The sequence below is a fragment of the Xyrauchen texanus genome, chromosome 12 (genome assembly GCF_025860055.1).
Source record: "Xyrauchen texanus isolate HMW12.3.18 chromosome 12, RBS_HiC_50CHRs, whole genome shotgun sequence".
Lineage (NCBI taxonomy): Eukaryota > Metazoa > Chordata > Actinopteri > Cypriniformes > Catostomidae > Xyrauchen > Xyrauchen texanus.
This window is the reverse complement of record NC_068287.1, coordinates 15259482-15277972: the sequence shown is the minus strand read 5'-3', so window position 1 is coordinate 15277972 and position 18491 is coordinate 15259482. Positions and strand designations below refer to the sequence as shown.

The 18491-nt window shown below is 39.1% G+C and overlaps 1 protein-coding gene across 5 annotated transcripts in view; it reads left to right on the top strand.

The window, feature by feature from the left end:
* The window catches only part of mrtfbb (myocardin related transcription factor Bb), a 48376-nt gene that overhangs the window by 25081 nt on the left and 4804 nt on the right, over nucleotides 1–18491 (top strand). For 3 of the 5 annotated variants that reach the window (XM_052138688.1, XM_052138689.1, XM_052138690.1), the window contains 11 exons: nucleotides 7650–7715; nucleotides 10317–10372; nucleotides 10591–10666; nucleotides 10790–10951; nucleotides 11764–11942; nucleotides 12196–12333; nucleotides 13682–13929; nucleotides 14803–14956; nucleotides 16179–16910; nucleotides 17005–17136; nucleotides 18087–18230. In XM_052138688.1, the coding sequence (XP_051994648.1) occupies nucleotides 7650–7715; nucleotides 10317–10372; nucleotides 10591–10666; nucleotides 10790–10951; nucleotides 11764–11942; nucleotides 12196–12333; nucleotides 13682–13929; nucleotides 14803–14956; nucleotides 16179–16910; nucleotides 17005–17136; nucleotides 18087–18230 (2087 nt within the window). Of the gene's footprint in view, nucleotides 1–948; nucleotides 1151–7649; nucleotides 7716–10316; nucleotides 10373–10590; nucleotides 10667–10789; nucleotides 10952–11763; nucleotides 11943–12195; nucleotides 12334–13681; nucleotides 13930–14802; nucleotides 14957–16178; nucleotides 16911–17004; nucleotides 17137–18086; nucleotides 18231–18491 lie in introns of those variants that run through there. The other 2 variants (XM_052138692.1, XM_052138691.1) reach the window with 2 other exon arrangements.

Below are 18491 nucleotides of genomic sequence, written 5' to 3'. Positions count from 1 at the left end.
TAGCTCATGAGTCATTCATTCTGGAATCTGGCTACACTGGTTTTGCTGTATATTTTGCACTCTAGATTCAAAGAACAAGCTGATATGAGTCATTAATTTGGGAATTGGGCAACACTGCATTTTGTTTTGCTCAATTTTACGGAATTGCGATGCCACTGAATACCAATGTGGGAAAGATTGACCGTATTTTAGTACAGTGTTCTTTCCATATAGACAGAAGTATGCTTGTTTGAGAATGAAATTCATTTGATTTTAGTATTTATTTTAATTGGAAATATGGGTTGTCATTTTCCAAACATAGTGACAAGCATATAGTGGTGGATTCCTCCCACCCCAAAACCCACACACACACCCACTACAGATGGTTCTTCTCCATTGTTTAGGTCACTTCAGCCAATTCAGATAGGATTTGTTCCAATATTTTCTTTACTACTTAGCATTACTAATCTCCGGTGACCGTGTTAGAGAGCACTGAATGTAGATAAATTAAATGTAATGTCTTTTTGTGCAGAGTCCCTTGAGACACACAGGGCTTTATATTAAAGGACGATAGCTGACATAGCAGTGGGAAAGAGTGAAATGTGAAATCTCATCTGTAATCCCTAGATATGATCTGTTTATGGCCACAGTGAGTGACAAAGACAAACACCGATATGCCTGGGGCTGTTTTTGTCATTTTGTTCCATGACGACATGTTTTTTTCGAGTCAAAATACCTACAAAATTAATTTTCTCACGGCTAAAACTAATGTAGTGAATGTTTTTGCTCTCAGTTCCTCCTTTTATTGTCTAGAATGCAGTTTGCTTTTGAAGTATAGTATTTCCGTAATGTTCAGTGCTGTTGAGGGTTAACAACTAGAAGCTTTTGTCCCGCCCCTCCAGTCACCCACTGACGGAGCCTGAGCTGAACTGCTGCAAAGAAAGCACACATTTGCTCAATCCACTGAGAACTACACGCACACAAGCAGTCTAGAGACAGCCTGTGAAGGAACTTGTCGGAACGGGCTGGGGAGTTTCCTGCCAGCTCTCGCTGTTTTGCCTCGGTCTTCATTTCCCACAGCAATCCATGGGACTCCAGACACGGCCACTGTCTGATCCATCTCTCAGCTCCATGGCCTGCCTTGAGGTGGACACCTTGAATGTCTGCAGGGGTAAATCCAATTCATTAGAAACCTTTTTTAAATTCCAATGTGGATTGCATGTGGGTTTGCATTAAGATGTTGATGTTGATACTAAACGTGAAGGAATACCTGGAAAAGCAGCTGGTAATTATCACTGAACACATCTTGAGAAGATCATAGTGGTTACAAATTTTTTTGAAAAATGTAAAGTATAAATTAACTGGTTTTATTCAAGTCATAGTAGTATTAAATACACCAATGAAAATCATTTTTAAGGATCATATCAGGTATTTTTTTTGGCTTTTTGAGATCTGATTTATCACATATTGTGTAACATTCAGGTTTTCATTCAAACGCATACTCCAACATTACCTCATCGTTCAGTTAATCATTTGGCACCCTTATCATGCCTCTTCAGGATGTTTATCTGCTTTTAATTTGTTATGGGAGTAACACCTCTTTACTGGTTTACTTAGCAGTAAGACTCAAGCAAGCAAAAGATATCAATGCAGCCTTCAGTACTACTGATGTATGACTTAAGTTATAAGAGTTTTGTGTTTGAGTTATTAGTTGCTGGAATGGTGCCCATCACTGATTGCTGTAAACCAAAGGGTATTTTCTTTTATCAAATCTCAGACCAAAGCCAACATACATTAGTCTTCAATCGCTTCACATTATATATGGTTCTTGCAAGAGTTTATGAAGATATAGTCATCGGTGGAGCTGGTAAAATATATTTCCTAATGGTAATGTCAACAGAGTGCAGGTCAGTGAATCGAGAGTAGCCATAAAGCCCATCCATTGAATTTATGTTGCTAGTGTCTGGTTATGTTGGGCTTAACATAAATAAGTTGGTAACACTTTACAATAAAAATGTGAACATTAACATTAATTAAAACAATATTTAACATTAACTAATAATGAACTGTACTTTGACAATTTATTAAACTGGATTAATGCTCATGTCTAAATACTGTATATTAGGACATTTTATTAACACTTTACAAAAAGGTATATTTGTTAACATTTAGTTAACATGTACTAATAATTAATAATATGTTTACAGCACTTATTAATATTGGTTAATTTTATTTTTGTACATTTATTTAACATGTAATGAAACCAAGACTGAGATTATTGTCTGCAGTTCTAGTGGAGCCAAGGGTACAGCAGAAATAGACTTTGGCCTTTTGTCACCTCATGTTAAAACATGTATTCGAAATCTAGGTGTAAATATGGACAGCTCTTTAAAACTAGACAAACAGATCAATTCTGTTGTAAAGTCAAGTTTCTTTCACTTACGCAATCTAGCAAAGATGAAATCATGCTTGACGTCTAAAGGCCTTGAAACCGCGATCCACGCTTTGATAACATCCAGACTTGATTATTGTAATGCGTTATATACGGGAATTAGTCAGTCATCTATTTCTCATTTACAAAAAGTTCAAAATTCAGCTGCTAGACTTTTAATGGGGATTAAAAAACGTGAACACATTACTCCTACCCTGATCTCCTTGCACTGGCTTCCGGTTTATTATAGGATTGATTTTAAACTTTTGTTACTGGTGTACAAATCTCTGCATGGACTCTGTCAGATCTTTTAACTGAATATCAGACTGGACGAAGTTTTAAGATCTGCGACTCAGAAGCTACTCAAAATACCTAGGACACATCGAAATAAAAAAGGTGATCGTGCCTTTGCTGTAGCAGCGCCTAAACTTTGGAATAGTTTGCCTGAACATATTAGAGATGCCGCTAATGTGCAGGATTTTAAAAGACAACTTAAAACACATCTGTTTTCAATAGCTTTTAATCAGTGATAATTTTTTATTAAACGTGTTGCTGCCTATGTGATGCTTACTTTTAAGATTAGATCTTTTTTACCTTCTGTGTTATGTGTTACAATGTAAAGCACTTTGGTCAACTTGTGTTGTTTTTTAAATGTGCTATATAAATAAAGTTGCTATTGCTATTGCTATGTAATGACAACTTTTAACATTTACTAATACATTTTTTTTTAAATGAAATCTTTTATGTTAAAGGGACAGTTCACCCAAAAATGAACATTCTCTCATCATTTACTGACCCTCATGCCATCCCAGATGTGTATGACTTACTTTCTTCTGCTGAACACAAATGAAGATTTCTAGAAGAATATTTCAGTTCTGTAGGTCCTTACAATTCAAGTAAATGGACACCAAAAAGCACAAAGGCAGCGTAAAAGTGTTCCATATGACTCCAGTGGTTTAATAAAGTACATGTCGTATGAAAGGTGTGGGTGAGAAACAGATCAGTATTTCCACTTTCACATTCTTCTTCTTTTGTTTTTGGCAATTCACATTCTTTGTGCATATCGCCACATTCTGGGCAGGGAGGAGAATATAGTAAAAAAGACTTAAATATTCTTCTTTTTCCTCACCCACACTTATCTTGTCACTTCTGAAGACATTGATTTAACCACTGGAGACTGGAACTGCAACATTTTGGTACCCATTCACTTGCATTGTATTGACCTACAGAGCTGAAATATTCTACAAATCTTCATGTTGAGCAGAAGAAAGGAAGTCATCCACATCTGGGATGGCATGAGGGAGGGAGTAAATGATGAGAGAATTTTCATTTTTGGGTGAAATATCCCTTTTACACTAGTTAATGCATTGTGAACTAAACCAATAATGACCAGGTTTACTTTCATAAATTAACATTAACCAAGATTAATATATGCAGTAAAAATGTATTGTTTGTTAGTTCATGATAACTAATGCATTTACTACTGTTAACTAATAGAAAGGTTGTGAAGTGTTGTAGAGTGTTGCTGACATTTTTAACATTAAAAGTTGTACATGTTAAAGGGACAGTTCACCCAAAAATTAAACTACTGTATTCTTCCAAGCCTATATGACTTACATCTCCTTTTGTGTTCCACTGAGGAAAGAAAGGCAGAATGACAGCCTCAGTCTCCATTCACTTTCATTGCATCTTTTTCAATACAAGTAAATGTAACAACATGAGTATAAGTGAATGATAGAATTTACATTTGTGTGAACTAGCCCTTTAATGCATTATGCACTAGCAATGAACACTAATGCATTAATCAAATGCTTTTTGAATCACAAAGACTTAGAAATTCTGTAAAAAAAATATATATTATTTTTAGTTCATGATGCTTAATGCATTAACGTAGATGTTTAGAACCTTATTGTAAAGTGTGTTACCAAAACGTCTGGGGAATTAAGATTGAAAATTGAGAGAGGTAGTAAAACCCAGAGCGATCTAAGCTGCCTTTTGTTTATTGCAGAGATTGAGGGTGAGCTCTGGAGCAGCTTGAATCATACAGGGTCAGCCAGGGTTCACCAAAGAACATCAGGGTTGACATCAACTCAACAAACATGTATTGCCGGTGCTGATGTAAAGATAAATTATGGTATTTTTCTGCCAATGAAATGCCTCTCTTCCATCAAGTTTCAATCACCGCTTTTAGAAAAAGACCACTTGCTGGTGGTATGGATCTTGATTTGTAATGGATAACTGCTTAAATAGCGTAACCCGCTACAGAACAACAGATGCATAATCGAAATATGGGCTGGGACAGTGTGTTCTGAACTTTTGGGTTTTAGGGGGCATTGAACGTACACTCACTCCCCCTTTAGTCTCTCTACTGAGTTTTAACCCAGCTGCTGTCTGTGATGGAGAATGGATGTGTTCCACACAGCTCCCACCCCCCATGCCATTTTTAAAGTCTTCTGTTTCCCAGGCCTTGTTCTCACAACGGTTTGGTTTATTTTAGCAAGGGTGAGTCAGACAGAATGGTCGCTCTCCTGGGAGCTCGGCAGAACTGTGCTAGGCCTCATTCGGCAGCCAATCAGAATCATTCTCCTCTCCCAGTGCTCATGATGGGCAGAAGGGTTGGGAGGGTGGGTATGTTCCACACTGCGCTGTCCTGTTTGTCAGCATCAACTGTCACCCTCCTTTTCAAATATTTTTGCAGAGGAGCTGTGTTATTCTCTTGAACAAACATGTCCATGCTTGCTTGTTTATAAATGTATAAACTGAGCCCCATCTGCAGTTTATTAGGATGGTAAAATGGCATTCAGCACTGACCAAAAGGTAGTAGGCTGTGCATATTTCAGCCTTCCACTCAGGCATTCACTGTCTTCTTGATGTTCTTTGGTTTTAATGGATCAGTGTTTCCTCATCCAAAGCCAAACTCTAAGCATCTCACTTTTTATGGGCAGCACATGGAAAGCAGATGGTTCTGCCAAGACTTAAGATGACATCATCGTGATAAGTTGATAGGACCACTGCACTGTTTATTATTTTCCCACTTATGTACTTTGGAAGTTCTTTTGTTGTTGATCGCTCTTTATAAACAGCAATCTGTTATATGATTGCGTTTGAGGTCAGTACTATTGAGCTTTAGTTCCATCTGATACTTTTATTACATTCCAACGAATAAATCTTAAGTCGATCTTCAACCCAGTTACATTCAATCCCAAAACATTTAGAATGTAACAGAGTTAGCACAAATTATGTTGACAGGTAATTTTTTCAAGTTATATAAAGTATGGACTTACTATGATGTGGTTTAAATAATATTGCGCTCTAGGGTAAGGCTTAAGGCCCGGGTATGCTTTGTTTTTCTGCGTTCTGGATCGGATTGCACATAACGGACCGCGTTGCCTTTTCAAATATACTTTTCTGACCATGCACGAATATGAATGCATTTGACGCATGCGACTACAACTGCTTTGTGATGCTCTTTTAGTATAGTCAATGGTTGGTGCATACACCACCGATACACACAGATGAGGACTGTGTCCACAGGTCGAGAAAATCTGGGCCGAGTGCGGTCAGTCTGTTCAGTCTGTGCTAATGAAGAAATTTACGTCATGCATGCTGTGTGTGGAGCAATCAACAATGCGGATATCCGAAGTAAGTTTACTTTGGCCTTTTAGGCTAACAAATAACTATTGGATTTTTTTGAAGGCTGTATCTACATATTTTGGATGGTGGTAATAGTTTAAAATGTTGAATACTGATCTGAATATTGGAGATAACGAGTTCAGCTGTGGTGGCTCCCAATGTCTGTGGTGGTACGGCCCTGGTATTTTGAACCAGAGGTGGCATAATATGATTTCTTAGAAAATTAGAAATCTACTGAGTCCCTAGAGGGACAGGGAGGGAATTTAATTGCTGAAATGGTTAAATTAATTGCAAGGGAATGCAAAACTATTTTACTGATTATTATTTTTATTATATTGTAGTTGAACTATATGGTATTTTTTTTTTAGTATAACCACACTAACCACAACATTTACCAGGGTTGTGCTACAGGAACCATATTTTAACTATTATATTTGTGGGAAAACCATAGGAAAACCAAAACAATAGTAATAAAAATCACAATCAGTCTGCCAAAAAAAAAAAAAAACACACATGGTTACAATAGTTTGACCATAGTAGCAATGTGGTTAATTTGTGGAAGATGTAACCATGATTCATTTTCAAACTATATTAAATATATACTATAGTAAAACTGTAACCATGTTTTTTGGCAGAATTATTGATTTTTATTTCCATAGTTTTGGTTTTCCTTTTATTACTGTGAACAGTAAAGAATGATGCAATGTCTTTATGCATTCATGCATCTGTGACCATATGCTGTTAGGATGGCATGTACCTTGTAGATGGATTTTTTTTTACATTGTATGTACACCATGACCGTTTTATTGTCTCTTGGGAGATGGACTGCACAGCTTTATTTCTGTTTGGGTGGGTATGAATGTGTGGGTTATGTTGTGGGTTCTGCTTTCTGGATGTTTTATTCTCACGCATTTATTTCTGTGTATGTTTGTGCGCGTTATGCATTGTGGGTGTTAATGTCTCGCCCCCTAGTTTCTGAGTGTGTGTGTGAGTTTGTTTAGCATTGTGGCTGATTTATTTGACAAAAAATATATATATAAAATGTCTGCGTTATAGTCTCAGCAGTTCGTGTGTGGGTATGTTTTGCACTCTGGATGTTTTATAATGTCTTTTCTGCATTGTGGCTGATTTATTGATTGTATTTGATGGATAAGAAATTGCTCTGTGCTCCGTCTTTCCTATTCATATTCAATGGTCGGCCAATTTTGACCACAATGTTTGTTTTTACTTGTATGTTCAAGTGGAACAAAAGTCACCAAGTCTTGTACTGCACAGATAAAATAAATCATTTTATTAAATCAGTCAAAGTGATTCTGGTCAAAAATGACCAAAGACCATAGGAGGTTTTAAGAAAGAAAGGAAATAAAAAAATTTCATAAAATGTCAGGCACAAAAAAAAAACATTATTTTCTGAGAATAATACAGATATATATTTACCTAGAATAAAGTGGTTGCTCTTGGTCATTGAACACTGGATGAAGAATCTGATAATGAATGTGGGATGTGCTCACGACAATATTTGACTGTATCTAGTGCTGTCTCAGGCAATATTTGAAGTGTGGAACTCGCATGATGTACTGAGTTCGGTTTCTTGCTTCCTCAACAGTGCTTCAGCTCAGACTACAGCAGAGGCGCACACGCAAGCAGCTCGCAGACCAGGGCATCATGCCACGTGAGTATGCTTGCTTCATGGAAACAGAACGTTTAACTCTGTTAATGTTTAGACAAATTTTGCCTACCCAAAGTGGACTTTCATGTTACTAAAATCTAAAATGTCCTTGTTAATTTAACACTTAATCCACAGTCATAAACACACAGCCTCACAACTCTGTTAAAACAAACAGCTGAGATCTGGCCTAAGATGTTTGGCTTGTCTTAACTGGATTCCCAACCTGTTAAGACTGGCCAGTAGGCTCTAGTCAGGCTGAGAACCCAGCGAAGTGCCAACAAACTATCTTAAAGGGATAGTTCACCCAAAAATGAAAATTCTCTTATCATTTACTCACCCTCATGACATCCTAGATGTGTATGACTTACTTTCTTCAGCTGAACACAAAGATTTTTATAACAATATTTAGGCTTTTTAGGCCGGTCCATACAATGCAAGTATGGTGCCAGAAATTTGAAGCTCCAAAAAGCACATAAAGGCAGCATAAAATTAATTACTCCAGTGATTAAATTCCTGTGTTCATAAGTGATAGGTGGAATTTAGAAACAGATCAATATTTAAGTATTAAATATTACATTTATGCTGCCTTTTATATGCTTTTTGGACCTTTTGGCCATCATTCACTTGCAGTGTATGGATATACAAAGCTGAATATTCTTCTAAAAATCTTTGTGTTCAGCTGAAGAAAGTCGTACACATCTGGGATGGCAAGAGGGTGAGTAAATGAGAGAATTTTCATTTTTGGGTGGACTATTCCTTAAACCTTGTATACGTTTTATTCAACCGGAGCATTCCTGATTTTGCACATAATTCCATCATCCAAGCTCTGCACAAATGCTTCCTCTGAGTAAAGTGGAGCACATTTACCACCAAGCAAAGGTTTTTGTATTTTAAATTTTTTTAGATTATTCCTTTGGCAGTAGGGGGATGGGCTAAGTTATAAGTGTCGGTAAGCAGAGCAGTTCTAATAAAAGAAAGCGTCTGTTGAGGATACGATCTGATAAGAAAGTGGAGATAGAACAATGGTGTGACTGATCTCTGTCTGGAACAGTGGGAGCTGTCCTGCTGTCTGTAGAGGGCCCCTAATGTCACAGTCCAAGCTCCAAGAGTAACAAGAGTGAGTCAGCGACTGAGCTTGCACTTTTGGTCAGCAAGATCTGTGGTTACCTCCCGGGCTTTATAGTCAATGCATAATGGCTCGAATTCTCCCACAAAGACCAGTTATTGGCTTCATAAAGGGATTGTTCATCCAAAAAAATTCTCACTCTTGTGTCGTTCCAAAGTCATATTACTTTATTTCTTTGTGGAACACAAAAGGGGATGTTAGGCATCATTTTAGGGAGTGACAGCTTCAGTCACTATTCACTTTCATTGTTTCTTTTCTGAATACAATGAAAGTGAGAGGTGAATTCCAGTCTTACTGGTTTGCAAAGGCTTTTATCATATTAATATCAAGATTTCATATTAGTTTTCATGACTGTTTCAGAGGCAAGGCTTGTTAGTGATCTGAATTATCATAGAGGAGCAAGCAAGATATATCTTGACTAATCAAAACACAGCCACTTTGTCTGGACATGGAGTAGAGCACTCATTTCCTGTTGATGACAACTCAACACTCACAGAAATGGTCATAGCAGAACTGTTTCGGTGTTGTATTTATTTGTTAAAGGTATAGTTCTCCCAAAAATGACAATTCTGTTGTCATTTAGTCATCAGTCACCATTCACTTTCACTGTATGGAACAAAGGTGCAATAAAAGTGAATAGTGACTGAGGCTGACATTCTGACATGCATCATCTTTTTATGTTCCATGGAAAAATATGAGGATGAATTTTCATTTTTGGGTGAACTACCCTTTTAAGCACAGGTTCTTTTGAAGCGTGTCAAATGGCTGACTTTCTAGTTTAACTTGATCCGATAAGATCATTTTAGAACTGCTTAATCTTTCCTTTTGGCTGATATTTTGTACAGTATTTGCCACTGCAAAATGTTTAAGAGGTTTTTGCTGTGCTGCTTTTGGAATCAGGTCAACAATATCAGCCGATTTACTTGATCTTGGAGGTATTGGAAAAACATGTCTAAAGAGGTATTAGATAAAGATGAAATATTTTATAAAGATGTCATGACACTTGACTTGTGTAAATGAAAGTTTTAAGGGGGTCTGTGTTGCTCAGCAAGTATTGACGCTGTCTACCACCCCTGGAGTCACGAGTTCGAATCCAGGGTGTGCCGAGTGACTCCAGCCAGGTCCCCTAAGCAACCAAATTGGCTCGGTTGCTAGGGAGGGTAGTGTCACATAGGGTAACCTCCTTGTGGTCACGATAAGTGGTTCTCGCTCTCAATGGTGTGCGTGGAAATTTGTGCATGGATCGCGGAGAGTGACATGAGCCACTGTGTCATGCACAACAAGCCACATGATAAAATGTGCAGATTGACTGTCTCAGAAGCGGACGCAACGGAGACTTGTCCTCCGCCACCTGGATTGAGGTGAGCAACCGCTCCACCACGAGGACCTACTAAGTAGTGGGAATTGAGCATTCCAAATTGGGAGAAAAGGGGATTAAAAAAAAAGAATTAACGTTTTTAATTTGTTGTCCTTTCTAGCATTGAAAACTCCTGCAGCTTTTCATGAGCAGGTCAAAAGCCTAGAGAGGGCAAGGGTAAGACTCAGAAATATTTTTCGTCTTGCATTTGTTCTTCATTACTGAACTGACCAATGATAATTATTTAATGTACATATGCAAGTTTTGCATGGTAAAATTATGGATCACTAATTAGTTTGATTCATTGTTGCATAATTGAATGTGCAGTTACAATAATTACAAGCCGAGACGTGTTTACTAAAGTTGTGCCATCATATTTATTTATTTTTTTACAGACTGAGATTTTCTTGAAGCATAAAATTCGGAGCAGACCTGAACGTGCTGAACTCGTCCGAATGCACATCCTGCAAGGTAATCAACTCACCAATCAGGTGCTGTGATTTAGCATAGTCAGAGCACTTTTGTTCATTAGAAATTAGTAACTAAGATGTGATAAGGACTTTTATGTGTTTTGAAATTGTTTGTATATTTCAGAAACCCTGGCGGAGCCTTCTTTGCAAGCCACTCAGATGAAACTGAAGAGGGCCCGTCTAGCTGATGATCTCAATGAGAAGATTGCACAGAGGCCTGGACCACTGGAACTGGTGGAGAAGAACATACTTCCTGTTGATTCAAGTGTCAAAGAAGCCATCATTGGTAAATATAGACAGTGAATAATTTATGTGCTTAATCACCAGAGGCATGTTGCGTGTAGCTAGTAGCTTACTCTGAGTTTCAGAGTAAGTTTCAGGTTATTTGTTTAGGTGGAAAGACTCGTCACACAAATGCATCTTAAAAGTGTGAGAATCGCCTTATGAACACTTCTGCAAACAAGATTTTGTTTCCGTGGTTCACAGCATCACACACTGCATTCAAGTACAGTATGTAAAGAAATGAAAAGAAACCCATTAATACATTTTTAATGTGCTGCTCAAAACATACAAGGTTCCTGGATCTTTCAAATAAACCATATTATAATATCTTACTATATAGGTTTAATATATTAAATCTTGATATATAAATCTAAATTAATTAATACATTTCCACATGAAGCGCGCTTTCTTTACATGGGGAGAGATACATGGGGAGTGACTTTTATTGCATCAGAGATGTCACCACTCACAGCTGATTAGTTCAGCATAAGTTTGCAATCCGTTACCCAGAATAAAACCTGTATCAAGCTGAGTAGCTTAAGTTGCTATGGTGTTGACCACCAGTAAAAACTGGCCCACTGCCTAGAGACATAAAACAGAGTTTGCTCACACTAAACTCAAACTTACCTGGGTAGCCACTGAAGCCAGCTACGTGCAACAGGCCTCGGATTTACTGCAACTGGGGAGAAATTACATCACTATCTTCATATTTGATTGTGTTTTATCTTTTTCTTTTTTTTTGCCTCGTTTTGTCTTGCCCTGCTTTGCCTGGTTTTGTTTTATTGTTTATTTGTTTTTTCTTTCTTTATACTGTAGTTGGAGAAGTGAACTACCCGAGGACACTGGACATTTATAACTTTGAAGAGGACAGTAGCGATGCTCTGTCTCCAGAGCAACCAGCTAGTCAGGAGTCTCAGGGCTCTGTATCGTCCCCTATAGAGGCCAGACTGCCTGATGCTTCCTCTGTATCGCCTCCGACTGGCTCCAACCTGCAGGTCAGCCTCTTACATTCAGTATAGTGACTTATAATGGTAGATGAAACATTGGTGTGCTACTATTTACAGTTAGCTGTTGATAAAAGGCTTGATATAGAGAATACTTTCATTAAAGCATATGGATCAATTAAACCGCTTTCCGCAAAGTAGTGAGCGTCTACTTTTCCTCTGGCAGCCTTGTGCTGCTGGTTAGATTGATGTTTCTCTTCCTATTCTGATGGCCTCATGATTTTTAAATCTCATTTGATCACAGTTTTGTCCACCTACAACCCAGTGCACAGACTTCCTGAGTAGAACATCAGTAGGAGATCATGCAAACAGTCGTGTAATGACTGCCATTCAGCCAGTCACTACTGCTACTCCCACTAAATCCGGACCCACTCTTGTGAAGGTAAACCATATGTCCCAACCACACTGATGTAATTTCCTGCCCATGTTTACTCTTTATAGATAATGGTCAGTGACTCACTGCATTTCCAGCTGAATTCTCAATAGCTGCTCAAACTAGATGATAAACTATGGCACACAGACTGAGAAACAGAAAGAGTGGTTGTAATGATTCACAGAAATCCACTGAGAATTTTATAGAATGTCAAGAGATAAGTTGAAAGGAGATCAATGCCATGCTGAAATAACAAGCTCAGACCAGTGGGAATTTCCATGCTTGTTTATACTGGTTATTGCTGATCTAGCTGGTGGACCATACATAACCTTAGCTGTTGAGGCTGGATGAACCGCAAAATTGTTCTGGTCTAGCTGTTTGACCAAGGAAAAATTACTGGTTTAGCTAGTTAAGATAGGCTGGACTTGATGTCAAAGGATTAACTTTCCTTTATAAAACATGCTAACATGGGCACACATTCAATAAGCCAAAACATGATCTAGTCTTTTAAGCCTTTTACACTCGCTCCACTCGGTCTATAGTACTGCTTATGTGCAAGAGTGAAAAGATAGGAGATACCTAAAGCTGTAGTTTGTCATTGTAAACAGCCTGTTTAGAGTAACTTGTCAGGGTATATTTGGCTAAAAGCTTTAAAAGAGCAGCAGATGTAGAGATAGAAATACCAGCTGACTTCTGTCTTCAATTGAAGGTCAAATGAAATATGCACGCTCATAATGCGGAGAAGAACAAACTAGAGTCAGGCAATATCTTGTGCATTTATCATAATAAATGCCTTCAAAGCATTCTGCAGATATTTATTTAATGACTTAGGGTCACTGCTGACCCTGTCTCCCAGTGGATCTTGTGCAAGAGAGCACAAACTTTTGTTTGTGGTGTCTGTGCGCACATAAGCTGGTTTGAAATGGGGTTATTACATCCTGATGGCTTTCAACTGCCTTCAACAGAAGACAAGCCATTTTTAATCCTGTATCCTGTGACTCGATAGTTTGAAACAATAAAGGTCATGTTCCCTCCATGCATCCTGTTTCCTCTTCCTGTCATTTTAGGTAAATGTTCATGCATGTCCCACCTATTCACAGCAATTACTTGCAGTTTGGCCCACAAATCTCTCACCTCATGGTTTTATAAGAGTGCTGACACTTCTATTAACAAGAGATTTGATCTAGTGGTGAAGTTTGTGGGAGTTACCTGAAATTACAAAGCAAACAGACTGGTGCTAACAAGGCATTAGCACCAACAAGGTGGCTTTGGTTGGTAAGTTTGCTGTGAGATTTCAGGTGACGGCTTTAATAATCTTCACTCAATTCTTGTCCCTTTTCCCCCTCTTTCCATGCAGCAGAGCCAGCCCAAACAGCCCAGTGACAAGAGCCGCAGTAAGAAGAGTAAAGAACCCAAACCACGGGTCAAGAAGCTCAAGTATCACCAGTACATCCCGCCCGACCAGAAGCATGAACCCAATGAAACCCCAATGGACTCTTCATATGCCCGGCTGCTTCAACAACAGCAGCAGTTTCTGCAGCTCCAGATCCTCAGCCAACAGCAACAGCACTATAATTACCAGGCAATACTACCCACGCCCCTCAAGTATGTGTCACGTTTCCAATAAAGTTAGCATGCAAAACAAATCCAGCCTTATAAGTTTGGTTCCTCAACTAGCTCGTTTTCACCAGCAAAAAAAAGCTGTTCAACTGCATGATCTTGCTCATTAAATTAAGATATTTAAAGGTCCAGGAAAAAAATACCAGCACCCAAAACAACAGAAATGGAAGCATAAGCTTAGCTCTAGTAGGAAGACTCAGGATTCTCAAGCATTCATTCAATTTGGGCATCTCATCCAATCACAATACAGCCTCCGATTTATAAGCTCTGCACAGCTGTCTTTCATCGCTTGTATGCCTCCATTGTTTTCACCCTCCTCCACCCCATCACCACAAGTTCAGGTCCTGTCCTGTGTAAGGGTACGCTTCACTCCCCTGCTGTCATCACCTTCTGGCAGGATCTGATGGTTCAAGCAAGTATCTGAGCACTGAACCATTGGACGGGGCTTACTTAATGATCTAAATATCTCTGCATTCGTATTAATTCCAAACCTGAGTCATTTCTGATAGAAATGCTGGTCATTCAACGATTCAAGTGACATAGGTAATTGCGTATGATTTGGATATTTCAGAGTCTACTGACATATTTCAGAATGGGTATAAAACTAAAAAAGGAATGCAGGCATTGTTTACTAAGAATGATAGCCTTTCAAAACCATAGTTTCACCTATTAATCCTGTCTAACAGACCTGTTATCACCCAAGTCGTAGTATGGCAGTTTCTCATATTATTTTCCATTTTGGCTTCTGTTGCTGCAAGATATACCTCTGCTTCTATTGTTTGAAAAGGCTGTTGATTGTGAATGATGAGGGAACAGGAAGTTCTCATTGCATTTAAAATCCTGCATACTCCTTTGCAGGTCTGAGAGTCAGAACAGCTGCCCAAACATCACCCTGAGCAACAGCCCGACTTCAGTTGTGGTGTCTCTACCCAGCGCAGCAACTTCACGTCCCAACAACACCTTGACCAGTCGTAAACTGGGGCCTCTGCCCGCCAACCTGGATGAAATGAAGGTGTGTAATACTTTGGTTCTCAAACCTGTCTTGGAGGCCTCTCAACACTACACATTTTAGATGTCGTCTCAATCAAATACACCTGATTCAGCTCACAAGCTTGTTCGTTGAAACTCCAAGACTTAAATTGGGTGTGTCAGAAAAGGGCGACATGCAAAATGTGCAGTGCTGGGGGGCCTCCAGTACAGGTTTGAGAACCACTGGTGTAATACCTGTCCAAATGTTAATCTCACAAGGTGTCAAAAGGTGTCCAGGTCAAATTTTACCCCAATAAGAAAAACAAAAAATAAATTTTATTTTGCATAGACAGTATATTATTATTATATATTATAGTATAAATATTAGGACACTTAAAATTGTATGAATGTGACATTGTCCCAAATGGCACAAATTCAACATTCATGGGGGGGTTGCAGTGTGAAAAGGGTAAATCACACACATGAAAACACACAATCAACTAAAAGACACCAATTTAAAATATTGATTATTGGCCCTCCGATCCATGTTTGCACTCAAGTGTGCCGGGGGAATCACGGAGTATGATGTAAGAGGGAAACCCCAATACTGCAGCACAGTGCAGTGGCAGGCGCAATTTTAAAAGTTAAGGAAACAAACACAGCAGAAACTGTGGAACGTTTGGAACAAAAATAGTTAACAAAAGTAGCAAAGTTTTCCTCAGATGCCATGTTTGTTATTTACACAAGCATTGCAAGGAAATTACGTGCTGTGGAGAAAGCATCTTCCAGCCCCAGTGCGGCTGCTCACCCTGCACTGCCTGTAGTTATGCCACTGGTTTCCTTGTCTTGAATAATTACTTGACAACTTGAAACAGTGTGTTTTACCTTATTAACAATTAATATTGGTTAATATTAGTTTTGGTGTCGTCATAACAATGTGTATTTAAATTGTGCATGGTAGATCTTACAATAATAGCATTATGAAAAGTAGATCTCATGCCATAGAAGTGTGAGAACCCCTGGTCTAAAGCAAATTTACATAGGAAAACAAGTGAAAAAACATGCTGGACTGGGTCAAAAACGTGTTCAGTGTGAATGGCCCCTTAGACAAAATTTTCTCGATGTGTTTTCTTACAATATCTTATATTTTTCTTTTGGTGGCAAATGTGACCTGGACTTTTCTTGACCGGTTTTGTGAGATTCACCTTCATATCTAGCTTGTACACAGTAAGTTGCTTAAGTAGAGCTGTTCTTTTGCCCTCTAGGTGGCAGAACTCAAGATGGAGTTGAAGCTGCGTGGACTTCCTGTGTCAGGCACAAAAACGGACCTCATAGAAAGACTTAAAGCCAACCAGGAGAGTCTACAACCTGCTTCAGTCATGGACACCAACATCTCCAAACCTTCTCTACAAACTGACAGCATGAGCACAACACCTCCCTTGTCACCAGAGTGGTTGGAGGTCTCTAGTGTCAGTATGGAGGAAAGCAGGAACAGTCCCACCAAATCTCCAGCCCGCCCACCCACCGTCACATCACCCATCAGACCCACACCTGAAAACATGGCAATGGAGACCAAGGTGTCTGAGAAAGACCAACGCCTCTATGAGAAGGAGCGTCAGATTGAGGAGTTGATGCGTAAGCTGGAACAGGAGCAGCGACTGGTGGAGGAGCTGAAGATGCAGTTGGAGGTGGAAAAGAGGAGCCAGCAGGGTGGAGGACAGCAGCCAGAACCCTTATCACTGATCCAGATCAAAGAGGAGAACAGTGCCGCCCCCAGCTGCAGCTCTGAGAACAGTCCCCTGCCGCAAACTACAGGTGTGAAACGGGAAGAGCCACATGCCCAGATGCACCACACCCAAGTCCAGCAATTCTATATAAACACCCAGCAAGTCCCCCAGACACAGGCCTTGATCAACACTCAACCTGCCTCACAGATGCTGCTGCCCATCTCACTGCCTGCCAACATCGGACTGCCCAGCAACCCCATTACCACACAGGTCTCTTGATATGTCTACTTTGTTTACAGTGTCTCCTGAAGGAAATTTTATAGTATTATTTTGTCTTATTTGAGTTTGTCTGTATACTTTGCAGGCGCATAACATTCTCCAAGGAACAGTGCCCAGGCTGGCTCAAAACCTCACACAAACGCCACTGCTGCAAACACAGACGTCCGAAAATACAATGTTACAACAACACTCAAACCAGACGCAATCTGCAAATCAAGTGAGCAAAATATTTCTTATGTAAGAAAACAAAACTTAATGATTGAATGTCCTGTTTTACATAAGTCTTACATTTAAAGCAGGCTCTCAAGCCATATCTAGGCACTAGAATACCATAGAGGCTTGTGGATGGGTTCTTCTGACTTGGGTCAGTAGGTTAATGCCTAGGAATTCCATAGCAACCCCCCAAACACCCTAGCAACTGCACAACAATTTGGTAACATCACTCACATATCGTGACGGCAAGGTTTGCATGGAAAGGCACCCATCCCATCTTCTTCAGGAAATGTAAATATCTAGTTTAATTTCTAGTTCTAAAAAGAAACTGAAATTTGAAACGCAGTTAAAAACTCAACTTTGTTATGTGCATTTGGTTGTGTACAGTATACGTACGATACCAGGTAACTAGGATATGCATTATGCCTAATTCTTATAGAGATATCACAAACAATACATTTTTTTTATTTATTGCAATACAAGAAGTATAAATATTTGAACTGTTTATGCATATTTATGCATACATGTATATTTTAGGGTGCTGATAGATCTTATCATAAACTTTCCTCTTGCTCAATGTTCCCACTCGCACTTCATCAATTTATTTTGGCTTACTATTGTGATGACAAGGCCTAGACGCATTTCTCTCTTATTTGGCGCATAGGTTGAAATGGAAATTCTCACCTGATATGTGTTCTGTACTTATCTTTGATGTTGCCAAGGAAATAGCAGTTGAGTTCAGGTGATGCATTACCCTCTCAACAACATCAAAAGCAAACCTGAATAAATATGTGACAAAAGTAGAGAGAGAAACAGAATGAGCACTCTTCAATTACAAAAGAAACCTGGGCCAAGAACAAGAGACTGCTGTTTACATGCATAAAACAACACACACACATTTTTTAAAACACTATGTAGTGGCCTAATACTGCCTCCTGCTGCATGTGTTTACAGACGTTGCCCTTGTGTGGAAGTTCTTCTTCTGGGTTTGAGTACAGGCAGAACCAGAACCACCCTATGGCCGAGATGCCCCAGTGCTTCCTCAATAACTCGCCCAGAGTCTCACCCCGACACACCCCAAATGGACCCATTAACAAAGTAAGCAAAACTCTGTCCTGTAAGGCCCAATACACTAACGCAAACATTTTTAGGAACCCAAGCTCAATTTCACACATTGTTGCATTGCATATTATATCAGAACACAATTCATAACGCAGCACTGGTGGAGAGCTGTAGTTTCAACCACATAACTTTGCAATGCTGTTTGCGATTGTTCATTGGAACTATGGTTTCGGGAAACACCAAATCATTGAACTTGCGACCAGGTACTAAAAATGGTTCAAGGAACAAAAACAAAAA